This window comes from Andrena cerasifolii, chromosome 10 (genome assembly GCF_050908995.1).
Source record: "Andrena cerasifolii isolate SP2316 chromosome 10, iyAndCera1_principal, whole genome shotgun sequence".
Taxonomy (NCBI): Eukaryota; Metazoa; Arthropoda; class Insecta; order Hymenoptera; family Andrenidae; genus Andrena; species Andrena cerasifolii.
This window is the reverse complement of record NC_135127.1, coordinates 9,311,015-9,338,013: the sequence shown is the minus strand read 5'-3', so window position 1 is coordinate 9,338,013 and position 26,999 is coordinate 9,311,015. Positions and strand designations below refer to the sequence as shown.

The 26,999-nt window shown below is 49.9% G+C and overlaps 1 protein-coding gene across 2 annotated transcripts in view; it reads right to left on the bottom strand.

The window, feature by feature from the left end:
* Positions 1-25,464, bottom strand: part of LOC143374377 (sodium-coupled monocarboxylate transporter 1) — a 32,205-nt gene extending 6,741 nt beyond the window's left edge. The window contains exons 1-5 of one of the 2 annotated variants that reach the window (XM_076822499.1): positions 25,254-25,464; positions 23,685-23,839; positions 2,006-2,408; positions 940-1,114; positions 379-530 (exon numbers count right to left, since the gene is read on the bottom strand). In XM_076822499.1, coding sequence (XP_076678614.1) covers positions 379-530; positions 940-1,114; positions 2,006-2,408; positions 23,685-23,724 — 770 coding nt within the window. In that variant the 5' untranslated portion in view covers positions 23,725-23,839; positions 25,254-25,464. The remainder of the gene's footprint in view (positions 1-378; positions 531-939; positions 1,115-2,005; positions 2,409-23,684; positions 23,840-25,253) is intronic. The other variant, XM_076822500.1, reaches the window with a different exon arrangement.
* Between the last annotated feature and the right edge of the window lie 1,535 nt (positions 25,465-26,999).

The window sequence follows — 26,999 nt, the reverse complement described above, 5'->3', positions numbered from 1 at the left end:
CCCCCATTCATTTCCGCGCCGTAAATCGGGGTTACTTTGTTCCTTCCCCTTTGTTACAGCGTGCGAGCCTTGTTTTGAATTGGAACGACGTGATGAATGTCGGGTAATTTTATTGCAGGTCTTAGGCAACGTAGTACCATTCATCCTACGCGACGAAGCAGCTGCCCAAAGCTGGCGGCGAGGTGAAACCCTCCGGGTGCAAAGTAACCCCGTTTAAGACGCCGAATTTATGCGCGAATGTCTTCGATCCTCCCCCTGCCACCCCCTCGAGCATCGTCCCGATCGTTCTTCTCAAATCGACCGTAATTAACGAGCGACTCGAGCGATTTATCGGAGTCGATGATGGGGAAGCTGGATAACTCGATTGTTGGCACTTACTTGAAAAAGTCCAATCGGCCGCGCTCGTTCGTTATGTTCAAGATCTTGCCAGGCCCTATATCAGCGGAGCCTCGAACGACTATCACCAGCGAGATGCCGATCATCGTCAAACCCTGTATAACGTCCGAAACGATGGCTGCCTTCAGTCCTCCCTATAGAAAAACCAGAAACGATCGTCGTCATTCTACGAGTAACTCAATTAACTCGATTAACGCGACTAATGTCCGCGTTGACGTCAATGCAATCGCGAGTCCCAAGTTGCTGCACGTACAACGAATCGTGGCGTGACCTCGCGACGAACAGGGATAGGCAGCACCGTATCCAGCCGCTGTCCCTCCTCTTTTCATAGAGAATTTTACGATCAAACGTATCGCGGCTATTTACGATCCTTCTGCCTGGAAATGCGCCACGAACGAGCGAGCGCTCTTTTAAATTCTGAATAATTGATGCGTCGAGAATGTGTCGTACCCCGTGAAAACGATTTTAAAGCAGCCGCAGCTCGGGAGAGCTGCTGCTCCGCCTTCTCTTCCCGGGTATTGCCGTTCGAAGTGTCGTACGTACCATGGTGCTGAAGACGACAGATATCGATGTGATGCCGACGATGCTGGCCCAGTACGGGAGCCCAATCACAGCCTTCAGAGCGACGCACGGCGTGAACACCGTGACGGCCAAGTTCAGCAAGCTCCGTATGACATAGGAGAAGCTCGCGAGGCATCTGACTATCTTCGAGTTGAACCTGCCGGATTAGCATAATTGGTAGAGGTCTGTTCCGCGGCCCGTGCCGGACATGATCGTTAAGCACGGCGACGGAAGGTTCCAAGGTTCTCGCGTGATCGATGACCGAACGTTAATCTCTCGGCTTCGAAAGAAGAAAATGCTGTCTGACCCGGGGAGTGACGGGAACAAATGTCTGTCGATGGCTACGGACGGATATCACTTTGAACCCCCCCCCCGCGCAATTTATGCGACCAGGCCGCGAGGTAAACAGAGAATGTAAAGCAGTTCCGGTTTCGGAGAACCAAACACGCCGGTATCAAGTGGCTCAAGCGTCGTATACACGGTGAATTTGAATTTACCCGTGATCCGTCACGTGTCCGCGTCCATTTTGATAGAAAACGGGGGCGGAGAAGGGGATTTCCTTTCTCGCGAAAGCTGATGTTTCGCTCGGTATTCCACTCGCGGGAGGATAGGTTAGTGACTTCCCTCCAGCTCGTGCTAATTTATCAAAGCTACGCGAGATGTGCCGAACGAACGACAGAATGAAAGCCACCGCGCAACGAAATGCCTATTAAACTCTTTCGCATTTACAACCTCAAGTATTCTAAAAGTTATCGACCTTCGCGAGTCATTGAAAAAGCACTCCTCCAGATGCCGCAGTGTTAATTAAAAGCTAACCCACTTCCTTTCGCGTATCCCCCTTCTACCCCAACCGTGATTCTTCATTCTTCCCCTCGTTAAGCAGTGAAAGTAATCTAAACAGAGGTAAATAACCAGGAAACTCGCTCCCCAGGCCAGAATCCCAACGCATTGTAGTCTTCATCAACCCTTCGCGCCACATCCCCCAGGAACACCGAGACGGCCGTGTTGACGGGCGGGAGGAACAACGCGATCCTCAGCAGATAATTACCTCATGTCCAGGTACTGATAGACGGACGTGATGCCCAGGCTGTAGTAAACAGGAACGAAGATGAAGCATACGATAGGGTACGCGAGCAGTATCCCGTATATCGTCTCCCACATCGCGCTGCCCCTGTAGTAGAGCTCCGACGGGTAGCCGAGGAACGACCTGACGCCCAGTGTTCCGCGGGCGATCGACAGCATCATAGCGCCCATCGACACGGTGCCGGTGGCGAACACGTAGTCCGCCTTGGTGGTCTCCTTCCGACGGCCCCGGAATTTGCCCCATAACGGTATCACGAACGAGGCGACGATGCAGCCGACGAACACCAGATAGTCCGTCACCATGGACGACGCTTCCACCGTCATCCTGGACTCTCCTGCTGGCCCGTTACTTCCCTCTCCCTCGAGTCCTTCGTGGTACCGGAAACACCGAGTACGTGGATGTTAGCTGAGGTAGCGGGGCTGGCCACGAACGGCTTCGTGTTTGAATCTACCCGCCGGACAGCTTCGAGAGTCGAGCCTGCCGGCCGCGCGAGCCGCGTTCGTATTTAAAACAGCTGAGGCGAGCTTGGGCGAGCTTGTTGGGCTTTCGTGGAAGTTGCGCGGCGGGCGAGAGCGCTCGCGGCGTCCCGATCGCGCTCCGCGATGCTAGTGCAGAAATACCTAGTCGATGCGACACAAGTGTGTTGCCGCCTGAGCAGGAATTTCGTAGCGCGTTACGCAATTTTCGATACGATCGACGCGATCGAAGCGACGGCACGGTCTGACTAACGCCGTACGTTACCACTTCACGTTATATTATGCTCGAGGCGCGGAGAGGGAAGAAGCTATCGAGCCCGTCAGAGTGACGAGGACAGTCACATGCCGACTATCTTCCGGAAGGTAGTAGAGGGGCAGGGGTAAGACGTGGAAGGGATTCGGTGGGCGGGTAGACGCCGGGTGTCAAGCTTTTTCTTATCACCTATCGCCACTGTTTATCGGCGGTTCAGCGTGGCCGCGTGTTTGTAGACTCGCGGGGCTTTGCATGCCGTAACAGCTCGGTGCCACTGCCGGGTCCCCTAGCGACTATCGTAATTCCGACGGGTGTAAATCAACTTTCTTATTTGTATACGTCGCGATTGCACTTCGGGATGAAAGTGTTGGATTAGCGATCGCACTTGTCTCGGCGACAGGGGCGACAGTGGATGCGTTGACTTTGCGTCTTTTTTTTTATATCGCTGAAGTTTATGTCGCTTTATTATGAATTTGATAGCATTTCTCGTCGACGGAGCTTTCGTCTTCGTGAATTCGATAAGAAAATCTCGGTCGACGCGTCCTCCACCCCCTGCGGCGTAGATACGAGCGCCGTCGAAACCTCGCGAATTATGCAAACACTGATAGGCATGCACAACGTAACCGGATTCATCTGCTCCAGTTCGACTGATACGTCGCTCTCGCCGTCGTAAATATACTAGTAAATATTGTCGGCGGCACGTGACACGCATCGACCATTTGTTTTCCGCGTGTCTATCGCCGCTGATCCTAACGGAACCAGCGGAGCAGTGGCACGAACGGAAGGAACAGCAGGAGAAACGGGGCGGGAGAAGGATGCTGCTCGAGCACCTTCCCTGCAATTACCCTCCGGTAACTCGCGGCTCATCGAGTCTTGCCGAACTACACCCCCGAGTTGCGCACCGTTCTGACCCTGAAACTTCGACCGCGGTCCCTATTCACTTCTCCGTGAAAGGCTTTCTTGCCGCTTAATCGCTGCAGCTCGGAAGCATCGGGACGCTATTCGCCGACGCGTTCCCGCGAAATCACAGAGAAGGGAACGAGCTACTTGTGCTGTCAGGCCGAGGGAACCAGACACCGTGAAACGCACGGCGCCGCAGTCAATTTCGTTCATTATCGTCGTCGCCTTCGTCTGCACAGGTATCAAGAGCTGCTTCTCCTACAGGGGGATCAGACGCGCGCCTTCTACTTACATTAGATGCATGATTATCGTCGCGGCGCTCTGACTAGTGGAAATTTCCCTGGGAAACCTCGCTGCAAGTTAGTCGAACTACAGAGGCCTCGGAATTAGACGCGGACTAGAAAGTCACGAGACGCAGCTTACGATTAGACTCGTCGATGCTCGAGAGTTGGGCTTTCGATGCGGAAGGGTTGGAAGAAGCTGTGGTGGTTGGAAATGTTCGTAACACTAATAAAGCGAGGGGTATAACGAGCAGACCGTCGTGTTGAGTGCTCGCACCCAAATTTCTAGCTGCTCCCCGCTTTTGGGGTACGCATTCACCCTACTTTTCTCACCTGCTTTCTCATCTTTAACCCCCGAATCTCTTGTTACAACCTCCGGCACATTGATTCGCGTAACCAGGGACAATGCGGGTCGCACAATGCGCGAGACGCAAAATGTTGACGAAAGGGTGTGCTAGCGAGACTGGAGGCAATGGGATGCCAACAACGGTGGTAGTAACGCGACGTGGGCACATTGTGTCGTGCACTTTGGAACAATGACGCAATGGCCTTCCTCCTTTACGGACATTTGTCCATTCCGCAGCTCCCTTTCGCCCTTCGACACCTCTCTCGTGCAAAATTCTCCTTGTCCCCTTTGTTCCCAACCTCTTACATTCGCCACGGAGATAGGGGGCTCGGAACATCGTGCGCGCTCCGATAGAGGGTAGTTTCCCTGTGAATCTACCTGTGACTTTTTTTATTTCATGGAATTATTCATCCAACATCTCAAGAATGACCAGGCACAATTTTAGAACGAAATTACTAACGGTACAAATTTTATAGGCAGTTCAGGGGGTTCGACAGTGTGACGACCTTAAAAATAGGTGCTTCTTGAGGGTGGATTGTGCCGCAGGCATAATGGATAGAAATGTGGTTTTTCTTTTAATTAATACTGCACTTATTCGTCTAAAAAAGAATCAAATTTTGCAAGTCCCCGTCACTAGACGATCGCGCTCGGCGTCAAACTTTAAGTACGTCTTTCTCGAAACAATTTTTCGCGCACTATCGCCACGATACAAAATGTAATTCTTGACCGAATCTAAAAATTCAAACGGGATTCTACTCTTAATTACACTGGCTTCCGGGCTACCCTCTATTGCGAATTTTCATACACTCCATTTTTTTTACGAAACATTTTTGTGCGAAAAAACCCCTGTTGCAGCACCCTATCGTTTAAACATACGACATTCATCGTCCAGACATACACTTGTAATTAAGGAATATCTTTGTGTTTTTAAGCTTGGATGATAACGTCTAAAGTTATCGTGGCGATAGTCCAGGCCATTTTTTTTTACAACGATGCAACACGCAATGCATATCAGAGACAGGGGTGGGCAAAAATGGAACACAGAAATTGTATTATAATCTACATTTGCAGCAGAATAAAATGCAAAAAGTTTTAGACCCATACATCGTATACATTTTTCTAGAAAAAAAAATCATAAAATTCACCTGTGTTTTCGCGCAATATGACCTTAAGAAGGGGAATCCCCTTAAGAATCTATGCATGTGATTTGAAAAATCCGAAACACTGAATCCTAATGTCTGCTTGCCAGACGTATCGACCATCCCCTTATCCTCTTGTCATTTAAAACCATTTACCCCGCCGCGTTCGATATCTTCAAGGAGACTCACCTCACACGAGATCGTCATGAGACAATCTCGAAATAGAAGGCTCGTGCACGTGTTCGACCAGTTCTTTCGCAACGCCTGACTAATTCAGAAATGACTAAAAACCGTTTGCAGCTTATCATGGCGCGATAAAGCGACTCTGTGCTGTACAAATTCCCAGCCGCTCTATCGGCCGGAACCTCCAGGCCGCTCAATTAACAAGAGCATTAGACAAATTTACTATCTCTGAAAGATTCCACGATTCTTATCGAAGTGTCAGGGGCCAAGACTGCCAAGAGTGACCGTCTGGGACGATTGCGCATGCACGACGTTTCCTTGGCAAATATTCTTATTGTGTGCGTCGAAACGTTGCCGCCCACTTAATTCGCCTCGATCGCGCCGCGTGGATCCCGCGAGCACGTGCTCCGGGGAGTTCACGGAAGCCGCGCGATCACGAGAACGGTGGTCACAAGACAAATAATTGCCCGGCTGCGAATTCAATCGATGACTCGACGCTGCCCCTCTTCCCAATCCGATCATTGCCATTCGTTGCCGGTCGAACACATGCAAATTTATTCGACACGCGTGATTTCGATCAACGGAGAGGGGGGAGGGGAGCAAATAATTAAATTTTTATCGCGGCCAGCCGTCACGTATCGATGGTGGACCTCGTTTTTATCCGCAATTTCATCACTCACACGCCACAACGGTTACTTTTAACGAATACGCATCTCTTTTCGAGCATAGACACTGGAATAGATTTGTTCGGCTCTGGATGACCCGCGAGAGAGTTTTATATCGATAAAGTCTCTTCGCTGACTGACGTAAACGACTGGAATTAATGAGCCTTCCTCATTGGCGAAAGCATTTCGTTCCGCGAAGTAGCGATAACAGTTTAACAACATTTCTGCTCTGTAGTTTTTTCGATCGCGTGGTAAATTTATTCCCGACAAGTGGTTTCAGCCATCAACGACAATGAAATTGTTCCGAGAGCCCCGTGACGTATCGTTCACCGCGAAGCTTGTCGGCGGTGTACCTCAGGGGAGATTCGCAGTCGATTTGAGGTACACCAGCGCGTTTTTCAAGCGTGGGAAATGTATGAATTCATTTAGTGCCGGACTCGGTGGAAATGTCTAGTTCTGCGGGACGTATGGAACGTTCCCGCGTCGTACGTTCTCATTTCCATCGGAACCGCGGAAAGTTCTGATTCCACCGCACCCTGAACAGACTCCCTCCCAATTTTTCCTGCCGTTTGAATGCCGCGAATTTTCGGGAACTCGTCGAAGTCTCTGCCTCCGGACAAATCGATCCGTCGACAGGCCATTCCGCGGCAGCAGGGTTTCGAGTTATTCACGGGTAATTTGCCGTTCGAGCATGGTAGACGCATCTTCGAAATACCCTCGCCTTCGTCTTCCACTTCGAGGGAGCCTCGCCGTAAGAGGGACTACGTTTCCACTTGGCCGAAGTAGACGCACTTCGCGTGCCTCGGCGAAGTGCATACCCAGTGAAGTGGACGCGACGTGAAGTGGAAAGTTCTCCGGGAGAAGTGTAATTCAAGAGAAGAAAGGAAGGCGCGAAGCATAGCCAGGCCAACGATGGAATTCGCTTAACGACGGAAAGTTCCACAGAAAACATCGATGGTGCTGTTACGAAATGACGAGGCCATTCGGCACGCTTCTACAACATTTCGCTTTTAAATATTCCGTTTTTTCTTTTCGCTGGTCACGGTTGGCCGTGCTCCCCGGATCCGCCGCAAATGGGGATCGCTTGCAAATTTCACGCGAGGCTTTCTGCCAGTGGATTACAGAGACCAGCGGGGAAAAAAAAACTTTCGTTTCGATAAGCACCGCAGCTTGCACGATAATTCCATCTCTGAATTTGTGTCAGCGAACTTACGACCGACTGTATTATCTGTAGCTTTCACAGTCCGCTCCATGTGACTTTTCGAGCCGACAGAGACAAATGGTAGAGAATGTGGCAAGGTTATTATCCAGTGTGACACGGAGAAGCCAGCACGTGTATAATGTGTCACTCCATCGCAAGTGTGTAAAAGGCATCGAAGCCTTGAGAAAACTTGCCCAGCTCTCTGCAGGACATCGTCTCCGACAACCGATCCCCTTGACATTCCTCTATTTTCGTGCGATTTGAAATTAAGTACCATTCAAGCGCCATCTGCCCTCCATCTCCCTATCATTCAGAATCCACCGAAACTTTCGATCGATAGCGAGTGTAATAGATTTGACGAGACGCGTCGTCGCGTCTCATGAAACTTTCATCGCTAACCGACTCCCCCGCCAATCATCGATTTACACGGTGATAAGAGGAACGAGCAAAAACGCTGCCGCCTCGATCGATAACATTGTCCCCCTCGAAGGCGTTCTCTCGCGTGTTTCGCTTTTTCTTGCGCGGAGGAAGCTGGGCTGCCGCGTTCGCCGAAGCGTTTAGAATGCAAAGACTTCCCGGCCGGTTAATCGTTTCCCAATCAATCATGAAACTCGCGAGACATCGTCGCGTCGTTAGACACCCGCCGCGGCTTCGACGGGACGCGAACAAGCTGAATGGCAGGCGACACGACCTGCCCCGACGATTTAAAAGAAAAATCACCGCGCAATGTCTACGCGCGGGCACGATAACGCGTGTTTGTAATTGACTCGCAGAGATTAACGATAAAGCACGCCGAGCACTCGACGCTTTACCGGTAGATTGTATGCATATTGCATGAGCCTCGGCCTTTTTTTTTAAACCCGGCGCCAGCTACGTTCCCGCGAGTTACACTGATGCGCGAATTCTTCGAAAAACACTGGTAAACAAAATCCCCCGAGTCTAAGAATCTTCATAGTTCGTCACTCCAAGTCACTCGTTTGATTTACGTCGGTATTATTGAGCAGCCTCGAGTATGCCCGAGGGAAATTGCGTCCGCGAAGGTCGTGGTTACAAGGGAGATGCAAAAGGGAGGGAAATTTTAAGAACTTTTAAATCTGCTTCAGACACAGGCGCGCACAGTGTTCTTTTGTCAGAATCGTAGTATCTACCGTTGCGGATGCAATTAGCCAAGTGTCCCCTCAGCTACGAGTCGTTTGATTTACTTACTTAAAATATAACACCCTCGTAAATCACAGTGATAACTTCAAGCGCTTCGTACTCGTCTTCACTTCACGCTGACTTTCGCAGCACCATTCCACCTTTCCGCAATCCGCGAATTACTGGGCCCACCCTCTCGACTCACCGCGTGGAAGTTCCTCCGAGCTTTCGAGTTTGCACGCAAGGCCCATCCAGAAAACTTCTCGCCGATCGATTCCTTTGAACGCGGAGACTCGAAACAAAGCTGACGTTGGTGGAGCGTTGCTCCATGCAGCGCTACGCGCGAGGACATTCGACGCGAATGGAGGAACCGCGATTTATCTCGCGTGTCTCTTGACTCCTTGCGTGTTTGACTAGCGCGGGTACGTGCTGATCACCGCGTCCGTTCCGTTCCGTTGCGTCACGGAACGCTTGGGTCGCCGCCAAATTCGCGAGCTAGCCCGAGATGTCTCTTCGATGTCTTCGCTTGGATCCGACTGCGCGAATTCCGACGCAGATCAGCCTGATTTTTCTATTTCGCGGAAAAGGATTCCAGGAGTCGAGTTGAATCCTGCGCGGGTTGTGCAACGAGGAATGGGTCGCAATCGGGAGTGTATGTTCTACAGTAATATTCAGATTAGAGAAGTTCAGGTCTGACTATGTAATTCTAGCGGCGCATAAAGTTTAATGATCAGTTGAACGTGCATATATGCTCTCGCTAAGGCTGATCATCGACCTTAACTCATTTCCTACCTAACAGCAACTTTAAGCCTGCCAATTAGCACAATAAATTCATCAGGAAGCATTGGAATTATCCACTTATCTTCCGTTTAAAACTTGCTGCACAACGATGCAACACACCTCGCGGAGACCTGGGAAATACAAACGACTGGTCATGAGACTCCAGGCAGATATTATACAGATAAGAGGACGTGCGTCTGTCGGTAAATCATTCCCACGGTTCATCCCGCCTGTCATAGAAGCGAATAACATTACTATTGGAATAATTACCACCCACCGAACGTGCACCGCGCCCAGTGGAAAAAAACCTCACGTCTCGAAATGATCATTAGGCACACACTTGGCAAATTGGAGCGCCAAATGTGCCGCGACGTTTCCATCTGTGTCTCGACGAAAGTACGAAAAATAATTTGAACAGCTGGCGTTAAGAAGATCCGTCCGAAGGAAGCCAGCTGACGAATAAAAAGAAAAAAAAAATAGAAAAAGAAGAATCAGCATACAAAGCTGCCGATCGAGTGATTCTCCGTGGCAAACAAACATCGCTTTAATTACCGACCACGCTAACGCCGATAAAAATATTACCCGAGCGCCATTATGTACATCCGCGGGAGATCGAAGATTTCTCTTGCGTCAGTTCCCCGCTATCAATCACGGGATTCGAGCTCCCGTTTAATCGGGAAGTCGAAGGCCCCCAGCACGATAAACACTGATCACCCAATTAACGATTTTGTTAATGCTAACCGATAGCCGGGATTTATCAACGCCGCTCTGTTCCTCGATACACCCCGCGGCTGTCGAGGCAGCTCCCGAACCGCCGTCGCCCAGAAAATTCGAAACTGCCAGTCGCAGTCTGCTCGCGTCATCTGGCTAATGAAATTCATTGAACAATCGATGACCTGCGTGGCTGGCCGAGCATTTCCCACGAAACCGACGAGATCTGAACCGACGTGGACCCAGAGCCATCGGGACTCGTCAAAACTGCATTCGATGCGTCGGTGTGGCTGCCAGAATGTAGTGTTTATTTCCGTCGGTTAAGCAACCAGGATGTAATAATAGGCATTCTTTGCGCGATCCGCCGTTTTGAGCGGTGCGTGCATAAATATCAAAGTTTACGATGAGCGTGGCGCAGGCGCGTCACGAGCTGCTCAAGTTTGTTGAACTTTTTTTACACGCGTTCGATCATAACTGCTGCGCGATAGGTCAGCTTCAACGATTCGATCCCGATGGGTGAGATCTTACAATGCGGGCACGTCATTGCGCATCGCTGCGTCACGTTGCATTTGGCTCGCGCCCAGATGCACCGGGGACCGATAGCGACCGGATCGGGCCAGAAAAGTTGGAGATTTTCGGTCGCGGGGCTGGACGTGATTTAAATTTTCGCCGAACTTGATCGGACTCGTCGTATGGAAATTCGCGTCCCTCCCTTTGTCCACGGCTGTGACAGGATATACGCAACTTTTCGCGGCTGTCTCGCGCCCCTGAAGGCTGCGCTCGTAGGAGAGCGCGTGTAACTCTGTATCGTTTACACAGGGAGCTGCCTGCAGGTTGTTTTCACCCGACAGCCTCGCTAATTATGCAAGACAGCTTTTCCTGGCAATTAATGCGGCGGTACACTCCATCGACGATTAATTTCTCGGTAGTAAACGCGTGGAGATTATTTATGCGACAGGTTTTATCGCCGCTTGGACATCGCGCCTTGCGTCGTTCGTCTTTTCCCTTGCTCCGTCGATTACTCGACGTCGACTGAAGCTTTTTGCAATTAGAATTACCCCTTCGCTGCAATGACTCACGCTTACGGTTATAATTTTTTTTTGCGAGGATTAATGAAGATCTCAAACGTGGATATTACTCATTCAACGATCAGACAGAGGATGATAGCTTAATTCCCTCTTCCCGCGCCGCTGCCCGACATCTTTCATTTATTGCGAATATATTCGCGCTACAAGTATATTCCAGAACACGGGAGAAAATTAAACTGCTCCTCTGGGGCTAACGGGCGAAATGAAGCGTTCCCTTGCGCCGCGAAATGAAAATGAAAATTTGTATCCGACAGACGGATGAACGGTCGAATATAGAATAGTTATTCCGTAGGATGCGCTTCCAGAAATAGAGAAGCTAGAGCGAAGGCTGCGTCCAACATAGCTGAGAGCGTCTAGCATCCGAATGAGATTCGAGACGCCATATGAGCGAAGACTTTCACTTGCCCTCCGCTGCAACATAAATGACTCATCAGCTCTAGCGTCTCGCAGATCGCGAACTCCTCGTGATTCAATCGCCTGCAATAATTCAATCGGCCCGACGACACGTGACGCGCGTCAACAGTTGCGACCAAAGCGATCGCTGCAGTCGATGAATAATCATCGACCGAATTTAAATGCATTTGAATGCGTAATGCCGCATCGCACGTCGGCCAAGTTTTTCGCCCCCTGTGAGTCAGCGCGCCGGCGATCGCGAGTGGACTCGACGCTTCTGCCTCGATTCGCGATAGTCGCGTCCGCGAGAACGATCGAGAGATACGGAATTCACGTGCGTCCGTCAATCAAAATCACATGATATTCCTGTCCCTATCTTCAAAGATCTCACGAAGACGCGAAGAGTGGACTAGGGTGACGCACGCCTAATTGCGAGATCCTAATCTTGCTCGTGCTGACGATGACGGAAAGCACGGTGCATCGTGTAAACGTGGAATAGTTAGAAGCTGGTAATTGGACACTCCTCGCGGGAGAAAACCGACGTGTCATAACGATACCGTGGGTATTACGCGACTTTCTTTTCGAGGGTTTGCGAACGATCGTCCTCCAGCCGTGACGCTGCTAATATTTGGTTGCGCGATGCGTGAAGATCTTCGTTCACGCGGAGCACACGCCTTCTTCGCCGCTCTCCCTCGGGGGGACTCGAGGTCACGTGGATTTAGACTTAGAGATCCTCTTCTTTACCCATGCTGTTGTTCCCACAGATTCACGTTTCGCGGGATCTTTTTACGCAGCGCGATGCGTTTGCGCCGTTAGAGCGGAGGAGCCTCGGTTCTCTAAGTTAAACGAACGATACGGCGCTGATTTACGACGCCGAATGTTGTTGACGTCACGTTGCTCCGCTCGTGGCCTCGTCTGAAGCCGTAATTTTCATTCGCGTTTACGTTAAATTAGCAATTTAAAGTCGGCGGAGAGTGGACAATATTGATTTATCTTGCGAGTGCATAGTCACGAGGAAACGTGCCATTAAACCTTCCTCGAACACTACTTTTAGAAGCGTTGTTATTGTCTCTGAATCTCCTCCGCACAGACGCGATCAATCTTGCGATTAAACGTGCGTAGCGAATGTAAAATACTTCGCGCTCGGATGCAAAACACATAATTCTCCCATTCAAGTCTAGACACATGACCCACGCATAGCTGATGAGCCGGTCAGCGTGTGAATAAACTTGGCCATCATTTTTTATAAAAAAAAAAAGAAACGCGAAGATCGAGCTGATAGGATGTCAAAGGCTTTGCGTCGGAGCCGTGCCTCGCGGCTTGGGCAAGGTCGCGGCGCAAGGGGAATTGGCCCCAGTGGTAAGTCCCCGTCCGTAGTCAGACCAACGGCACCAGCGGCTGACTATTACGCAAGGATGACGCATCACCGGGAAATGATAATCGCGACGTTTAGTCGATCTACCTGTCGGGCAAATGTGCACGTTGATTCGCGATACCATCAACAATCAGTTCTCACAGGTGACAATAAATTCGGCGGCTGTAGACAGTGTAAGTAAGTCAAACAGAACGTCGCCGCGAGATGAAACTCTCTCTTTGCGAATCCCGGCTCCGCAAACAATGGTAAAACTGAGCGGGCGCCGCGTGTTTGATATGAAACGATGGCCTTTGCTTCGTTCCATAATCGTCTCGTAACTTTCATCCATGAAATCCATGTTTCCTCTCCGAACGACGGTTCTCCGCGTAGAAAGCTCCTCAACGTTACCTGCGCCGACGCGCACGGTCTTACTTTAATTATTCTTACTCGCATCGTTGAGTCACATCGCGTCTGGCGATTAGGTTTATTTGAATGGAGCGAGGTCCTGCTGAAATCGAACAACGCTTCTCCGCGCAGAAAGCGACTCAACGTTATCTCCGCTAACGCACACGGTCTTACTTTTATTATTCTTACTCGCATCGTTGTGTCGCATCTTGCGTTTGGCGATTAGGTTTATTTGAAAGAAAAACGAGGCCCACTGAAATCTCCTGTTTAACCGTGCGAGGTTGCTATTGAAGAAGCACCGAAGTACGCTTTCTGAAGGCGAGTCAATAAAATTCTAAAGAATCTCCATTTACCATTACCCGTAATCTTTGTGCCAATAACAAAGAGCCATGGTTATCTGGAGCCGAACTATCGGTCTCGGAGCGGGTATTCAGATGGCAGACGATCGATGAATAACCGTGCACGTTACTAGCCAGGCGGCGGATAACAAGCGGCACGCGGGGTCCGCTAATATGCGCGCTAAACAAATCGCCATCACGTAATGACACCGTGCTGGCGAGCTGATGAAAATCCGCTGATGCAGTTCCTGCGAGAACGATAAGTCGATGACAGCTCGCTCGCGGCACCAACTTCCACAACTAACTTCGCCATTAGGAATCAGCTTCCCCGATCGTCGACGATCTACTGGAGCACACGCACGAATGGAAGAAGGGAAGAAAACAGCAGCCCAAGTCATTAACACTCTCCGGAGACTTGAGTTTCTACGTATGCACCATCACTCTCCCAATTTCCTCGTAACTCTGCGACGGCAGACAGTTTTTCTTCAATTAAATGTTTCCAAGCGATCAGATTCAGCTAAGAAGGAATCGCGAGGGAAAAGAAAGCCGAGAAAGGACCACGGGAACGGAACAAATGGATACGAGCCCCGCTTGCCGCAGAATTCCCGCGAAACCCGCGTCGGAGGGGCTGGTCCTCGTTAGGGTTTCGCGAAGGGGGGCGCGAAAAAGGTCGATGGAGCTCACTGAGACGCGTTCCGCCCGCGATCCTCCCTCCGGCTCGCGGGATCCTCGCGGCGAACATTTTTCTGCATTACGGTTGTTTCGAAAGTAAATCGCCCGGATTGATAAAAATGGACCCCGTCCGTTCGCCGACGAAATCCGCGACGAAACAAATATAAAGGGCCGGGGCGAAATTGGACGATGATATACGCCGCCTCTATCCGCGGCAGAGATCTTCTCCTTGATTTATGTCCGTTTTACGCCGCGACTTGACGGCCAACGACCTTGCGCTTTCCTCCCCTTTCTCCAACTCTCCACCGATATTCTGTGGAGTCCTCGCGAGATCATTGTTCGCGAACAATATGTCTGGAGGGGTACAGCTTGACGCAGCATCATTTTATCATGTGCCTTCGGATTATTAAAGCGACGGTACAAAATGTCATCGTAAATGCTTGCCTTCGGCGAGGCAAATATTTGACAAGTATCATCCAGGATCGCTCCTCTTCCCGCGTCATCCAAGCGTCGTTATCGAGGAACGATAAATAGTACCTGGCTGTTACCGGGGCTGGAGTCTCGCTAAGAACGAGACGGGAGGATTCGCGAAGTTCGATTGCTCAATCGCGTTCCTACGCGCGCTATGCATTCCGCCGAAAGTTCCGCCGATCGGAGTGTTTCGATCTGGCCACCCCTCGGACGCCTTAATTTAGAGGCGGCCGCTTGAAAATCCCGGATCCTTCTGACCGAAAGTTTTCCGGGCGTTCGTTTAACGTGCTAATTCCGAGCTGGCTCGTTTGGACGGCTCGCGTCTTTAAGAGAGCGAATTCATCTGAATTTCAGATCCCCCGGGGACACCTGGCGGAATATTAAACGCGGCCGACGTTTTATTTTCGAAACTTGCGAAGATTAAAGTGTGTCTCTGCATGGCAATCGGTACTCCATGAGTTAATTATACCATTAATCCGTTACTCGGAGACACGCCTTCGGAAACCCTTCCTCGTCGCGGGGAGCGACTGGAAAGAGACTAGTTCCCAGCCTCCAATCAGTGGAATAAAGAACGGAAGCTTGTTGGAAGGAGAAGAATCCTTATGAATGGATCGTGAATATATTTACTTCGCGTTCGGATATGACTCTTTATCGGGGTGTTCCACGATTCTCCGAGGCGAGGCGGGCGTTCTAAAGCTGGGTTGTAAAGACAGAGGAGAATAGAGGCGATAGGATCAGTAGCGCCGGTTCATTCGACCGATTATCAAGCTATCTGCCGGCGATAAAAATAAACGGGATGATTCATCGTTGGGAGAGTGACGTGGGCGCGACGTTTAAAAAGCTGCGGAAGATAACGCCGGCGCGATTCGAGGGATCGTTCCCCCGGCGTCTTTGCAGGGGCCAGGGCTGTCTTAAAATGAAGGTTTAATGGAGGGTCACGTAACCGGGAACCGTGCCACCCGGCTGGCCGACTCCTGCAGATCGAACGGGCTGCCGCATGCGGTATTAACTCCGAAATTAGCTAGTTCCTCGTGAAATAGCCGCTGCCTGGCTTGCGCCTAGATCTAATCAGCCTCGACCGCCGAGGAGCCGCGAGCCACGCTGTAATTTGCGGGGAAGCGTGAGATAAGTCGCGGCCGTTGTTATCGCGGCGAGTCGGGCCGCGCCCGATACCAATTCGCCATGGTGCACCTCGGAATTCTGCAGCAACCTGCTAAATCTAACGACCATCCCTTCTCGGACCAACGCTGGGAAAGCAGTCACTGCCTCCTCCATTATTAGGCCGCCACCCCCGCTCGCGATTCTTCGATTATAATTTCCTAATCTCGGAATGGGGGGCACCCCGAGTCACGGTCCTACATCCAGTGATATATGTATTTAGCTTGGCACGAAGGAAGGGGGAATGTGACGCGAAGAGACTTCTTAATTCGCAGTCTTACTTCGTAGTTGCCAATGGTAATTGAGAGATCGCAAATTGAGGACCTTGCAGCGACAGGGGTGCAGCTCCATTTTCGACAGTTTCTGAGTTATAACTTGTACTATACTGCAATTTATTGCAAATAAGTAAAAATATTAATATTAATATTAATATTAATATTAATATTAATATTAATATTTTTATTACAGAATATTTTTTCGCCAAAATTAGAAATAATAACTTATCAACTCAATAGCTCCTACTTATTGTGTGAAAATATATAATTTTAGCGCAATTAGCGTTCTCTTTTTAATGTTAACTCAAAGCAATAATTTTATCCAAGTTGGTAAAGACCTGCACCCCTCTTGCTGCAAGGTCCCCAATTATATTTATAGGGTGTAGTTTTAAATGCCTTGAAGAATCTCCGTTAAAGTTAACAGGATCATTGTAGAAAGGTTACCCACGGGTTAAATCGGCACCTGGGTACGAATAATCGAAAAGAAATCAAAAGTCCATTAGGTGAGGAAGGATTATGTGGTACAATCAGAGCGATAAGATAAATTCGAGCACGGTCTCTATGTTCTCTGTTTAATACACGCTTTCCGTGACGGCAGCGATCTTCTCCGTTAATCAAGCGAGCCGATTGACGTTAAACAGAACTTCGGGGCTTGCTCGTCCTCGCGATAGAAAATTCTGATGCGAGGAGACGCGGCAGCGAGTGGCGTGACCCCAAAAAGAGCGACACGGGGCTGCCCCTTGAATAGCCGCTGACGAGTGTGGTAACAAGGTTTCGCGTTTGGAAAAAAAGCGTATATTTCACAGACACCGTCGGTCGTGCTTGAAATTTCCTGCTCCACGCTCGAGGAGGAACAGAAACGCAGCCTCGATTACGTCAGAACGGTCGTACGTGCTCGCCAAGACTGCCTGCTGTCCCGTGATTCTTCTTCGCCGATAACGAGTGTCGCCGATAACGCGTGAACAGCAATTGGCCGTGCACGTGATCCGGCGCGCTATCGCCAAACAGATCTGTGTGTCGGTACCAATTTCTTCATGCAAATACCGCCGTCACGTGTCCTAAACTCTTGAAACTCTACCAATAAGGAGAACACTCAGGGAACTCGAACGAACTCGTGATTATCTCGACACAATGGGCATTATTCTCCCCCCTCCTCGATCCATTCATTACAATCAGCTGTGCCTTACATTACGAAGGAAGAATATTTACGACGACAAGTGCGGAACCCATTGAGCACACCTACGACACTTGAAATAATTAGTGGATCGTGCGCTTAAACAATTTGATAGATGGAGACACTCGTTGAAACTTTCGTTCTATCACAGAAACCATGCTTCTTTCATCCCTGACACCTCGGCTCGCTCTTTGGAGTTGCCCAAACGCGTGATCCCCTAATTATTTTCAGCAGTATATCATGCTGACAAGGGTGTGTGTCATCCAGCACGCCGTGATCCATCAAGTGAGCAAATGGCGTCCACCGCTGTCCTATAGGTACACGGTGCCCTAAAGACGACACGGCGGGATACTTCTGATCGAGCGAAGCTGCGGGCGAGGTCAAGCGACTTGGAACGCAAAGTCCCAACGAGAGAAGATAGTAATGCTCCTTGCCCGCTCTAACGACAGCCGTCGGGCAAACAGGCGTGAAATTAATCGCAGTTTATAATCGCCGCATTCCGCGGTGGCGGAAACATTGTGGGCCCGAACCGCCTGATACGGTCAGGAGAAGAGGCGTTGCGCAACGCGCGATGAAATTCGCTCGGAGCGAGCAGCGTAGGTACCCGTCGCGTGCCGCACTCAGCGTGTAATTAGACTTCTCCCAGTCACAAGGTTATCGCCGCCGCTTTGTTTTATTCCGGCGAATCGCTTTGCCCGACCCAGGAGAACAGGAACACCGATGGATCTCGAAGGTTCTCGCGTATCAAACGAGTGAGCTACCGAATGCTCTGCTTTCCCATGCTGCTCGGTGCTCGTCGAGCTGCTTCTTGCTTTCGTCGAGACACGCGCGGGTAAACTGTCTTCTTCGATTAGAAGAAAAACGTGGCTCCGGACGAGCTTTTTAATAAAAGGTAACGAAGAAAGTTTGAATCCAATTTGCCGATGAGAGGCGTCCTTTTAACGTACTCTGGTGAATTTCAAAACCTGAGAGATATGGAATGAAAACGGACGGACCGTTTCATGGGAACGGGCCAGACGCGTTTCCGCGACGGGAATTTGTTTCAGTTCAATTTAATTAAACTTCTTAATGGTATTCTAAGTCCGTCGACGTCTGAAACTTTCATTTAATTCACGTCCATCCTTGTTTGCGCAATTAAATGTCTTTATCCGAAGTAGAACAGATCGCTAGTGTCCCGCGGGCATTTCTTAATCCCGGCGCCGGTGCAAAGTTTTCGCAGCGCGCCGTTTCCCGAGATTGAAAAATTCAGCTCCCAACACATTCGCCGCGCTCTCTCGTCGATCATCGCGCGTGGAACACGAGGCACCTCTCATTCATCGTCCCATTCGGCCGGCATTACTTTTAACTGACCGCAGTTCCGCTTGCATAACAAAGTATTTATCGTAACACGTGTTTACGCCGGGGAACACGAATGCCGGGCGCAGAGGAACAACAGAAAAGTTTCAGATGCCTCGAGAATGCAAACACCAGTCCAGCTGAAACACTTGTTTTCGCAGCTGCAAGTATTTCGGATCCATGCGCGGATCAATTGCACAATGGAACGGGCACGGGCGTGCAAACAGCCAAGTAAATGTACGGACTGCAACTGTGCCTGGGCAAAGTCGCGCTCTTTGTGTGAGAAAAGCCTTGATGTATAAAACAATGCGCAACAAGCCGAGCATACTTTCTTAACCTACCGCGAGTGGAAACAGTTGCGAATGGCTCTTTGTCTTGGGTTCGCAATCAGTCTGTCTTCGTGAAGTAGTCGCTTCAAGAAGAAAAAAGTTACCATCTAGTAGACAGAAACGAGGACCAGAGACAGGCAAAAAATTATTCAGATAAAATTTCGAATAACGAATGAAAGTTAAAAAAATTATTCGTCATTCGTTCGTTAACCAGAGTTAGCTTTATTCGACACATGACGAGTATTTTTTTTATTTTTATTCTTTATTCGTAATTTTATTTAAATGCATATTTTGTCCATCTCTGACGAGGACTACGTGCAAAGGAATTATTTTAGAGCGCGATGACAAGGTGCACGGTGAATATTGGACTCTTAAGTGGAAGAGGATATCATGTATCAGACAGGACAGTAGAAAGAACAGAATTGATATCGAACAGTGTAATCGAACTCTCCAGGTTCACTAATCTGCACGAGTTCCATTTAAAAACTCTGTGAAGACTAGCTCTAAAGACCTTCCCTAAAGATCGATCCACGCAGTCGTCCCTCGTATTTTCAAACCCCCGGAAAACTTGAACAACCTCCGCGTCCGACATATTAGGGAAATTCTGGAATATAAATTCAGCGTTTCTAACACGGAGTCCCTCAAGTTTTCTTTTCAGTTGCCATCAGCGAAACTGGCGAATACAAATCATGCTGGGTCACCTGCACAAAATTCGCCCCGCGCCCCCCGTGTTCGTTTATACCCCGGGCCCGAGTTAGCCAACTGGCCGAAGGATTAATTAAAAAGTTTCGAGCCGGGCAAAGTTAGCGAGGACTCCGAAAAACAGCGAGGAAAGTGGCTGGTCGCCCTCCATTGGCCTAATCGTTGCCTCGCATATATTTCCCTCGATCGTACGTGCACCTAGGGAGCTCGGGGCGCGGTTCGATAGGGGCGGTAGTTTTGGAAGGGTGGAATGCGAGGAAATTTAGGGAGTTGCCTCTGTTGGGCGCGCACGCTGCCGGGAATTTTACAATGCAAATTTAACGGGTCGTGGATAGGAGTTCTCTATCGGAATACATTTCGACGATCCGAATAAGACGATCTTCGCGCCATTTTGAAAAGCCTCTCAGCCGAGGTGTCGAAAAGGTAATTAGCAGAAAACTTGTCCCGGAGATACTGTTCCATCCTCTCGCCCTCGCAAAGTGCATGCACACGTCGCTCGGTAAAATCGCCGCTGTTATTCCGAGCAGTAGCGAAGTGTGCTGTTTGTTTTATAAACAAGCCACGGCTTCGCAGCTCTTTGTGCGCAAAGTAGACAGGATTTCTTTCCCGTGGACAAGAGACAAGCAGTCTTTTTCGTTGCGCTATTAATAAAGAATCAAGTAACGCTTTGGCAGCGGGAAACTAGTTAATTCCCGCGCAAAAAGCGGGAAACGATAAGAGGATTAAGTAATTAAACGCTGCGCGACACGCGAGGCTGAAGAAATTAATATTCCCGTATATCTTGCGTGCTTTCTAACTGTTAGCAAAAAGTCTTCGCTATAGAAAGGACTCGCAATAGATGTTCGAAATATGTGTAGCCTGTAGCCCTGCATCTAATTCAAATCACTAGCAATCCAAGTACCGGAACACACTTAACACTTAATCACTCAGAACGTTTCAGAAGCATCGCTCAAGGTTCGAAGCAGAGGGACTTATTTCCCCCGAACGAAGATTTCTTTCAATCCCACTGCTCTAAAAGGGAACGCAGAAAGAAGACGAAGGCAGCTCCGCACCGACGAGGGCTTCGATGCCCGAGGAGCAATCTTCGCGATGAGTTAATCCTCCGAATTACTCTTCACTTATAAACCAGCTGCTTGGCCAGTGTTATCTTATCGATCGTTTTCGATGGGTGGAGCTACGCACAACGGATGACGCGTTCGTCAAATAGGGAAACTGAAATTCGCAGAGCTGCACAGCTTTCATTCGGGGTCTCCGAAGGGACAACGTGATTCCCTGCGTTCCAGCTGAAGCTGCGACTCGCCGACCCGAGTGTGTACTCGCGAGCGCAGGATGTCGCGAAGAAAGAAGGAATTTTATAATACGAATCCGGTCTGGCACCTTAGCTCGTCGGAGGGACCGGGCGTCTCTCGGTCTCTCCCAAAATAAACGAACGCCAAGGAGAGTGGAAACAAAGTGGAAAGGGAGGAAAGGCACGCAGGGGTAACAGCGTTCCTCCAGCCGCGCATTAAGGACTTTTTGATGGCGTCAGATGCCCCTTGCCTCTCTTTTTATGGACGATTATTGCGAAAACTTTCGGTGCACGGATGGGGGAGGAGGCCCTTGCTTCTTCTACGCGTCTCGACAGTTCAGGCTCGGCGAAAAAAAGTTGGCGCGAAAGGTGTGGGCGTTAAGGACGCCGCGTTCCAGGCGGTGAAATCAAGCTGGGTCGCGATGCAGGAATTTTCTTATTAATATTTCGAATATTTTAGGTATTTTAGGCAATGCTGTAAGAATATAGAGAATATAGTTAGATGGATAGTTTACGCTGGGATTGGTCCACTTTAAAGAAAAACAATGAAAAATTGCGAGAGTTATATCGTATGAAAGAAAAAGTAAGTTTTTTCCTTAGACAAATTTTTCATATTATTATTTATACCAATTGAAAAAGGATTATAACTAAAAACTGAAACTAAAATTTTAGGTCCACTGCCAGCGTAAATTATTTAACTTTAAGAAAATTCTTCTTGCAATCAGATGACAGGTGCCACACCTGGCGCCACATCGTCGAAGGGGTTAACACGATTCCGGAATAATTAATAAATAACAACAAATTTAAAGATGCCTCCTTATATCCCAAAAGAGTTTAACGCAATATTAACAATAGCTTCTTTAAAAAAAAAATAATAAATTTCGGGGGCTGTTGTACGAGAAGCCTCCCTTAAACCCCAGAGACTAATTACAGTGGGTAGCAGACAGGATTACATCACGCCCCTTCGAGGGTCGTCGTTTTTTTTTCTCGAGGATCCATGGACGGATCTTCCAAAGGCGTTGGAAGTTTTCTATGCTACGCGGTGGACACGTGGAGTCGCGAGATCTCGATCGACCGTAGCTATTCGAGAAGCGAACGTCCCCGTGGGTTCACAGAAGCGAACGACAAGCAGATTCGTCCCTCGGGGCCACGGCACCGTCACGAGGAGTTCGTTTCCTCGCAAACCTGTTCTCCAATAGGCGGGAACGCACGTTCGCGGAGCGGTAAACAAGCGACGCGCGAAGGACAAGAGTCTTAAAAGAGGCGTCTCTATTTCTTGAGCCATACGACTACACCGATGACTATTTTTACACTTGCAACGCAGACTCGACGGCCCGTTTGGCTACGATCTTGAACTCGCCGACTATTCTAGCCTGTACAATTCCGTTCGCTGTGTTTTCGACCGTATTGACACCGAACACAGTGGTTTTCCCTGCGGGACGACGATTCGGTACTCTCCGCCGCAGATCTTTGCGCAAATGCGTGGGGACGAGCAGAGCAGGCTCTTTCTTTGGCAACGGTCGCTCGCGGATTATGAAGAAGCTTATTATTATTTTGGTGAGTCCACTGGGAGCGAAGCTACGCGGGCGACGTGTGCAAAGGAAGCACCAGATGTGGAAGCCAAAAGACACGTTTATGGTATTACGGAGATTAAGAGGGGTGTCGAAAGTGGGGGACAAGGTGAATCTACACGAGATTAGCCACCTGCGGTTTATATACCTGTGTGGATAGAAATTCTGTCCCTCTATGCATTAATCCCCCTTTGGCTCTCTCTCAAATATAAAGCATCACTGAAACTGACGCGAGCTTAGAACGTTCCTCGCGAAAACACCGTCGCTTACCAGGCGCCGGTCGAGAGATGCATTCGTTTCCATTCTCCTGCTATAAATACAGGCCACGCAGGGCGTCGTGTAAACGAAAATACAGTGGCAGTTGATTTCAGGAAACGATGTAAACCCAGGAGGAACTGAGCGATGCGCTGCTGGTGCGACAGACGAGGCAGGTTATGCATTCCTAAAGAGTCTTAGCGCGCGAGACAGAGAATCACGCGGAACCCGAGTAATCGCAGTGGCCTCAAATCGGGACGGTTGATCGCGTTCTCGATGCTAATGGTTAATATCCGAGCGTCTCCTCCCGGAATTCGTGTCTGCCAATCGAACGGATTTGCGAGTATAATGAGATCCGCAGGTTCGTTCGTTCGTTCCGTACCGAACACTTGCGTATGCGTGCGTAATACGTGCCCGGAAATGTCTGGACGCGCGTGCGCCAGCGGAAGAATTCCAGGATCCTGAAAGCCGATCAGGGGTTCCTCAAGGAAGTGGAACGTCCTGAATTAAAATTCTGCTGGATTTTAACTTATGAATGAATCGTTCCTTTTCCACCTGAACGTCTGGGGAATACAGCTTTGCAACTCAACTATCAATAGCTCGTTCTCTCTAATTCTAGGCTACGTCGATAATATCAGAAGTAGTTGGGCAAAGTCTTAGACAAGCATCAAGACGACGCCTCCATACCACTGTTTCTCATAAAGCACACTCTCTTCTCTGTTACATCGCTGTAACATAAATTATTGATAGAAAGAGTACTCACTTCCCGAATCCTGGTGCTCGAAGTTCATCGACGTCGCCATCCACTGGGCCTTCTCATTCCTGAACGCTGGGTATGTCCAGCATCCAGTGCTCTCAGTGTTTCACGAGCTCGGGAACACGTTTGGCGGAAGCTTCGGGAGACAGTGTCCTCCTTTTCTGCGCAAAACGAAAGGACACACTCCGTCAGGCTTTCGAGGAATCAATCGTTAAAATCGAAGCTATCTTAAGGCCCCCAGCTGCTCGTACGACGTCGTTAACCATAATCGACGAATTTCGCGTCGTGCCACTGCAAAGCTTCCCTCTCTCTCTCTCGGAACGATCGATCAGTTATCGGCCGGAATAACCGCGACCCACCCGTATCGCTAACGAGCGTAGACTGAACAGATTTTCGTAAATACCAAACAAGGCCCGCGACCGTGACTTTCTTCTAAACACGAAGGAGCAGAGCGAACCGGGGCAGGACAATTTTGGCCCCGAGAGTGGGGCCGGTGCGTGTAAACAGAAACCAAAGCAAGCGAAGGAAGATGAAAAAGACGAGGAACGATACACGGGGAAAGACAGAGAGAAGGCAAGAGAGGGAGAGGCGGACGGTAGACCTAAGCAGATAGAAGCAGAGAGGGGATTATCAACTGTTGCAGGATGAAAGAAGAAGGGGACTGGACTCGTCCTCGTTAATTCACTGAAACGGACGTGCCCGACTGGTTCGTTAGCTGCATCGAGCCGCATCGCAATAAGCAGACGCTCCGCGTACGTGGCCCCAAGAATCGGCGCGAACGTCTCGCTCGCGAGCCACCGGCAGTGTATTTTTCAGGAATACGCTTTCGGTCGCGGCCCCCTGGTTATTTCCAAACGCAACAAACAGCCCTTTACCGCGCCTCGCCGCGAACAAAAGGAAAATCGGTTTTCCCGTTTCCACGAGTCACGCCGAAGAAAATCGGCCCCGCGTGATAAATAACCGTGGGCTCGCGGTGAATCACGGGGGACGCCTGAGCGTATCGCGGCTCGCGCGCACCGATCGCTGCAGTTATTAAGCTAATTGAACGCGCGGCAACGTTTCCGTCAATAGAGACGAGCGTTGCCGGGCGTGTAAGGCGGGCATCTTTCCCACAGGCGTCCGGGTATTTGAAATTCGAGACCAGGGAAACACGTTCCGTTTAACCGAGACCGGTACTCGGTCATCCGAGTAACTCGAGCCGCATTGGAAACCTTTATTTCGCTGTGGGTCTATCGCTCGCTCGCTGATTTAATTCGACGCGTCATTTAAGGTGTACGAGTCAGTCAATAAGAGATCGATAATCGTCTCTCCACGCTTTGCGTTCATTTAAACTACGCTTCTTTAATCCATATTTAGTGTGCCCCGGTGCTTCCTTGAAATTTTAATAAAAATTCTGCTGAATTATATGCCGATTCGGAGCCACGAAGGTGGCTCCAGTAAACCCTCCTCAGCTTCATCATTCCTCCACCCGCCTTACCGAAACGCGTAATCCAAGGAAGCGAACCGAAGGCGAGTCGCGTCGCTCTCGCCGTTAAGGCACATCAGTTTTCATCCAACGGAGCAGAGATTACGTACCCGGGAAGATTGATAATCGCCTCTGCGGACGTTCACGAAGCCTGATCCACGGGCAGGGTCGCGGGTAGCGTGAACCGTCGATGGATGAGGGATACGCGCGAACATCGATCGATGGCACGCTGCGGCACTCTGCGGATCGCCCCGCGACGAGATCGTACGCGATTTCTGCGGATCGCAAGACGTCCGCCGTGGTCAGCCGGCGACGTAATACTGGGAAGCCGGGCAGTTCGGCTGGTGTATTTAAAAAGCAGAAACGCGGCGGTGTTCGCGTTACGACCGCTGAACGCAGGGGCTGACAGGTTGGCACGGTGCAATACGATTGGCACCGGCCACGACGAGCACATGCTCTCCCGGCGTGCATTGTTTCCACCGCGGGAAGTTAAAAATAAAAGGCCCTAATGGAAGCCGCGCGCGATCGCTCTGCGGCTCATCTCGCAGGTGCTCCTTTCGTTGTCTCCTCCCTTTTGTACCTGCAGCCGCGTCTCGTGGTCGTTTAATTCTCGCCGGGTATCGGGGTGAAGACGCGACGATAGTGGCACAATAGCACGCGGCAATGTGGTATCCGCGGGCACAAGTACGTGGAAGAAAACCGAGACGACGTGGCACCTGGCTGACAGTAACGCTCGCCTGGCCGATATGGAGTCAGGCAGGAATATTCGTCAGCAAAGAAATCCTTTCCGTGTAAAACGAGTTGCCTGATACGAACCCGGCGGATGTAAATCGAACCGCGAGAGATTAATCTGGCATTGTTCTTGGCTCGTCCGACGCGGAGCGGTTCGATTGGCAGACAAAGAGGGACAGATGACGAACACCGTCCGCGATGGAGTGCGAATTGCGGCTGCTCTGAAATCGAACACCTGTAATCGAACGTACCGTGTCTTTGCTGGCAGCGATTCGCATCGTGCACCAGCCTTTTTTTTTGCGTAACCATTGCGAGAAGAGCGTGGCGCGTGAAATGGGCGAAACGATATCTGTCGCGCTAGCCGAAGAATTAACGAAGGGCACGAGAAAAAAAGGGAAGGATTACCCTCGCGATTTACTTTGTCAATGTACGATCATGTTTTCCATTCTCGCCGCCCGATTAATTGTGTCCAGCAGACATCGTCCAATTCCACTGGGAACGCGGCTCCAAACAGAAGTTTCCTGGCAATTTTATTCCCTGCTACTTTGCATTAACACGTTTCCCGGCGGTAACTTCCGCCTAACGTTTCCACCGCGAATTTCGGAGTTCGGGATTAAAGTTCAATGAAATTGAGTGGAACGCGTTTAACGAGCGTATCGCGGCCTTGTTGCTATCTCGTTCCGAGCGCTCTGCGCAGGAGAACAGTCGCCGGTGCAGTTCCCGATGATAAAATAGAAGAGGAAGTCGGCAACGTGACTTTCAGCGAGCTCTTCAGAAGCAAGGAGACATAAAAGTTGACAAGCCCCTCCATCTCGGGGGCTTAGAAATTCGTCAGGATTTCTGAGAAATATTTAGACCGATCAATTCCGTGCCGAAGCGATGCTGGCCGGTCGCGATTCCACGGCGGACCTTAAGGGCTTGATTTACAATGGTGGCCCAGCCGCCGGACCGATCGCAGTCCGTTATTCACCGCGTGGGAACGTGACTGGAACGTGAACCGAGAACGCTAAATAATATTTGATCAAACCGCCGGCTAAATCCCCCGACATAAATCAGCCTGTTAAGCCCGCCGTTTGCTCTGCCTTCTTTCTGTTGTTTTTTTTTTCTTCCAGTGATTTCCGGAA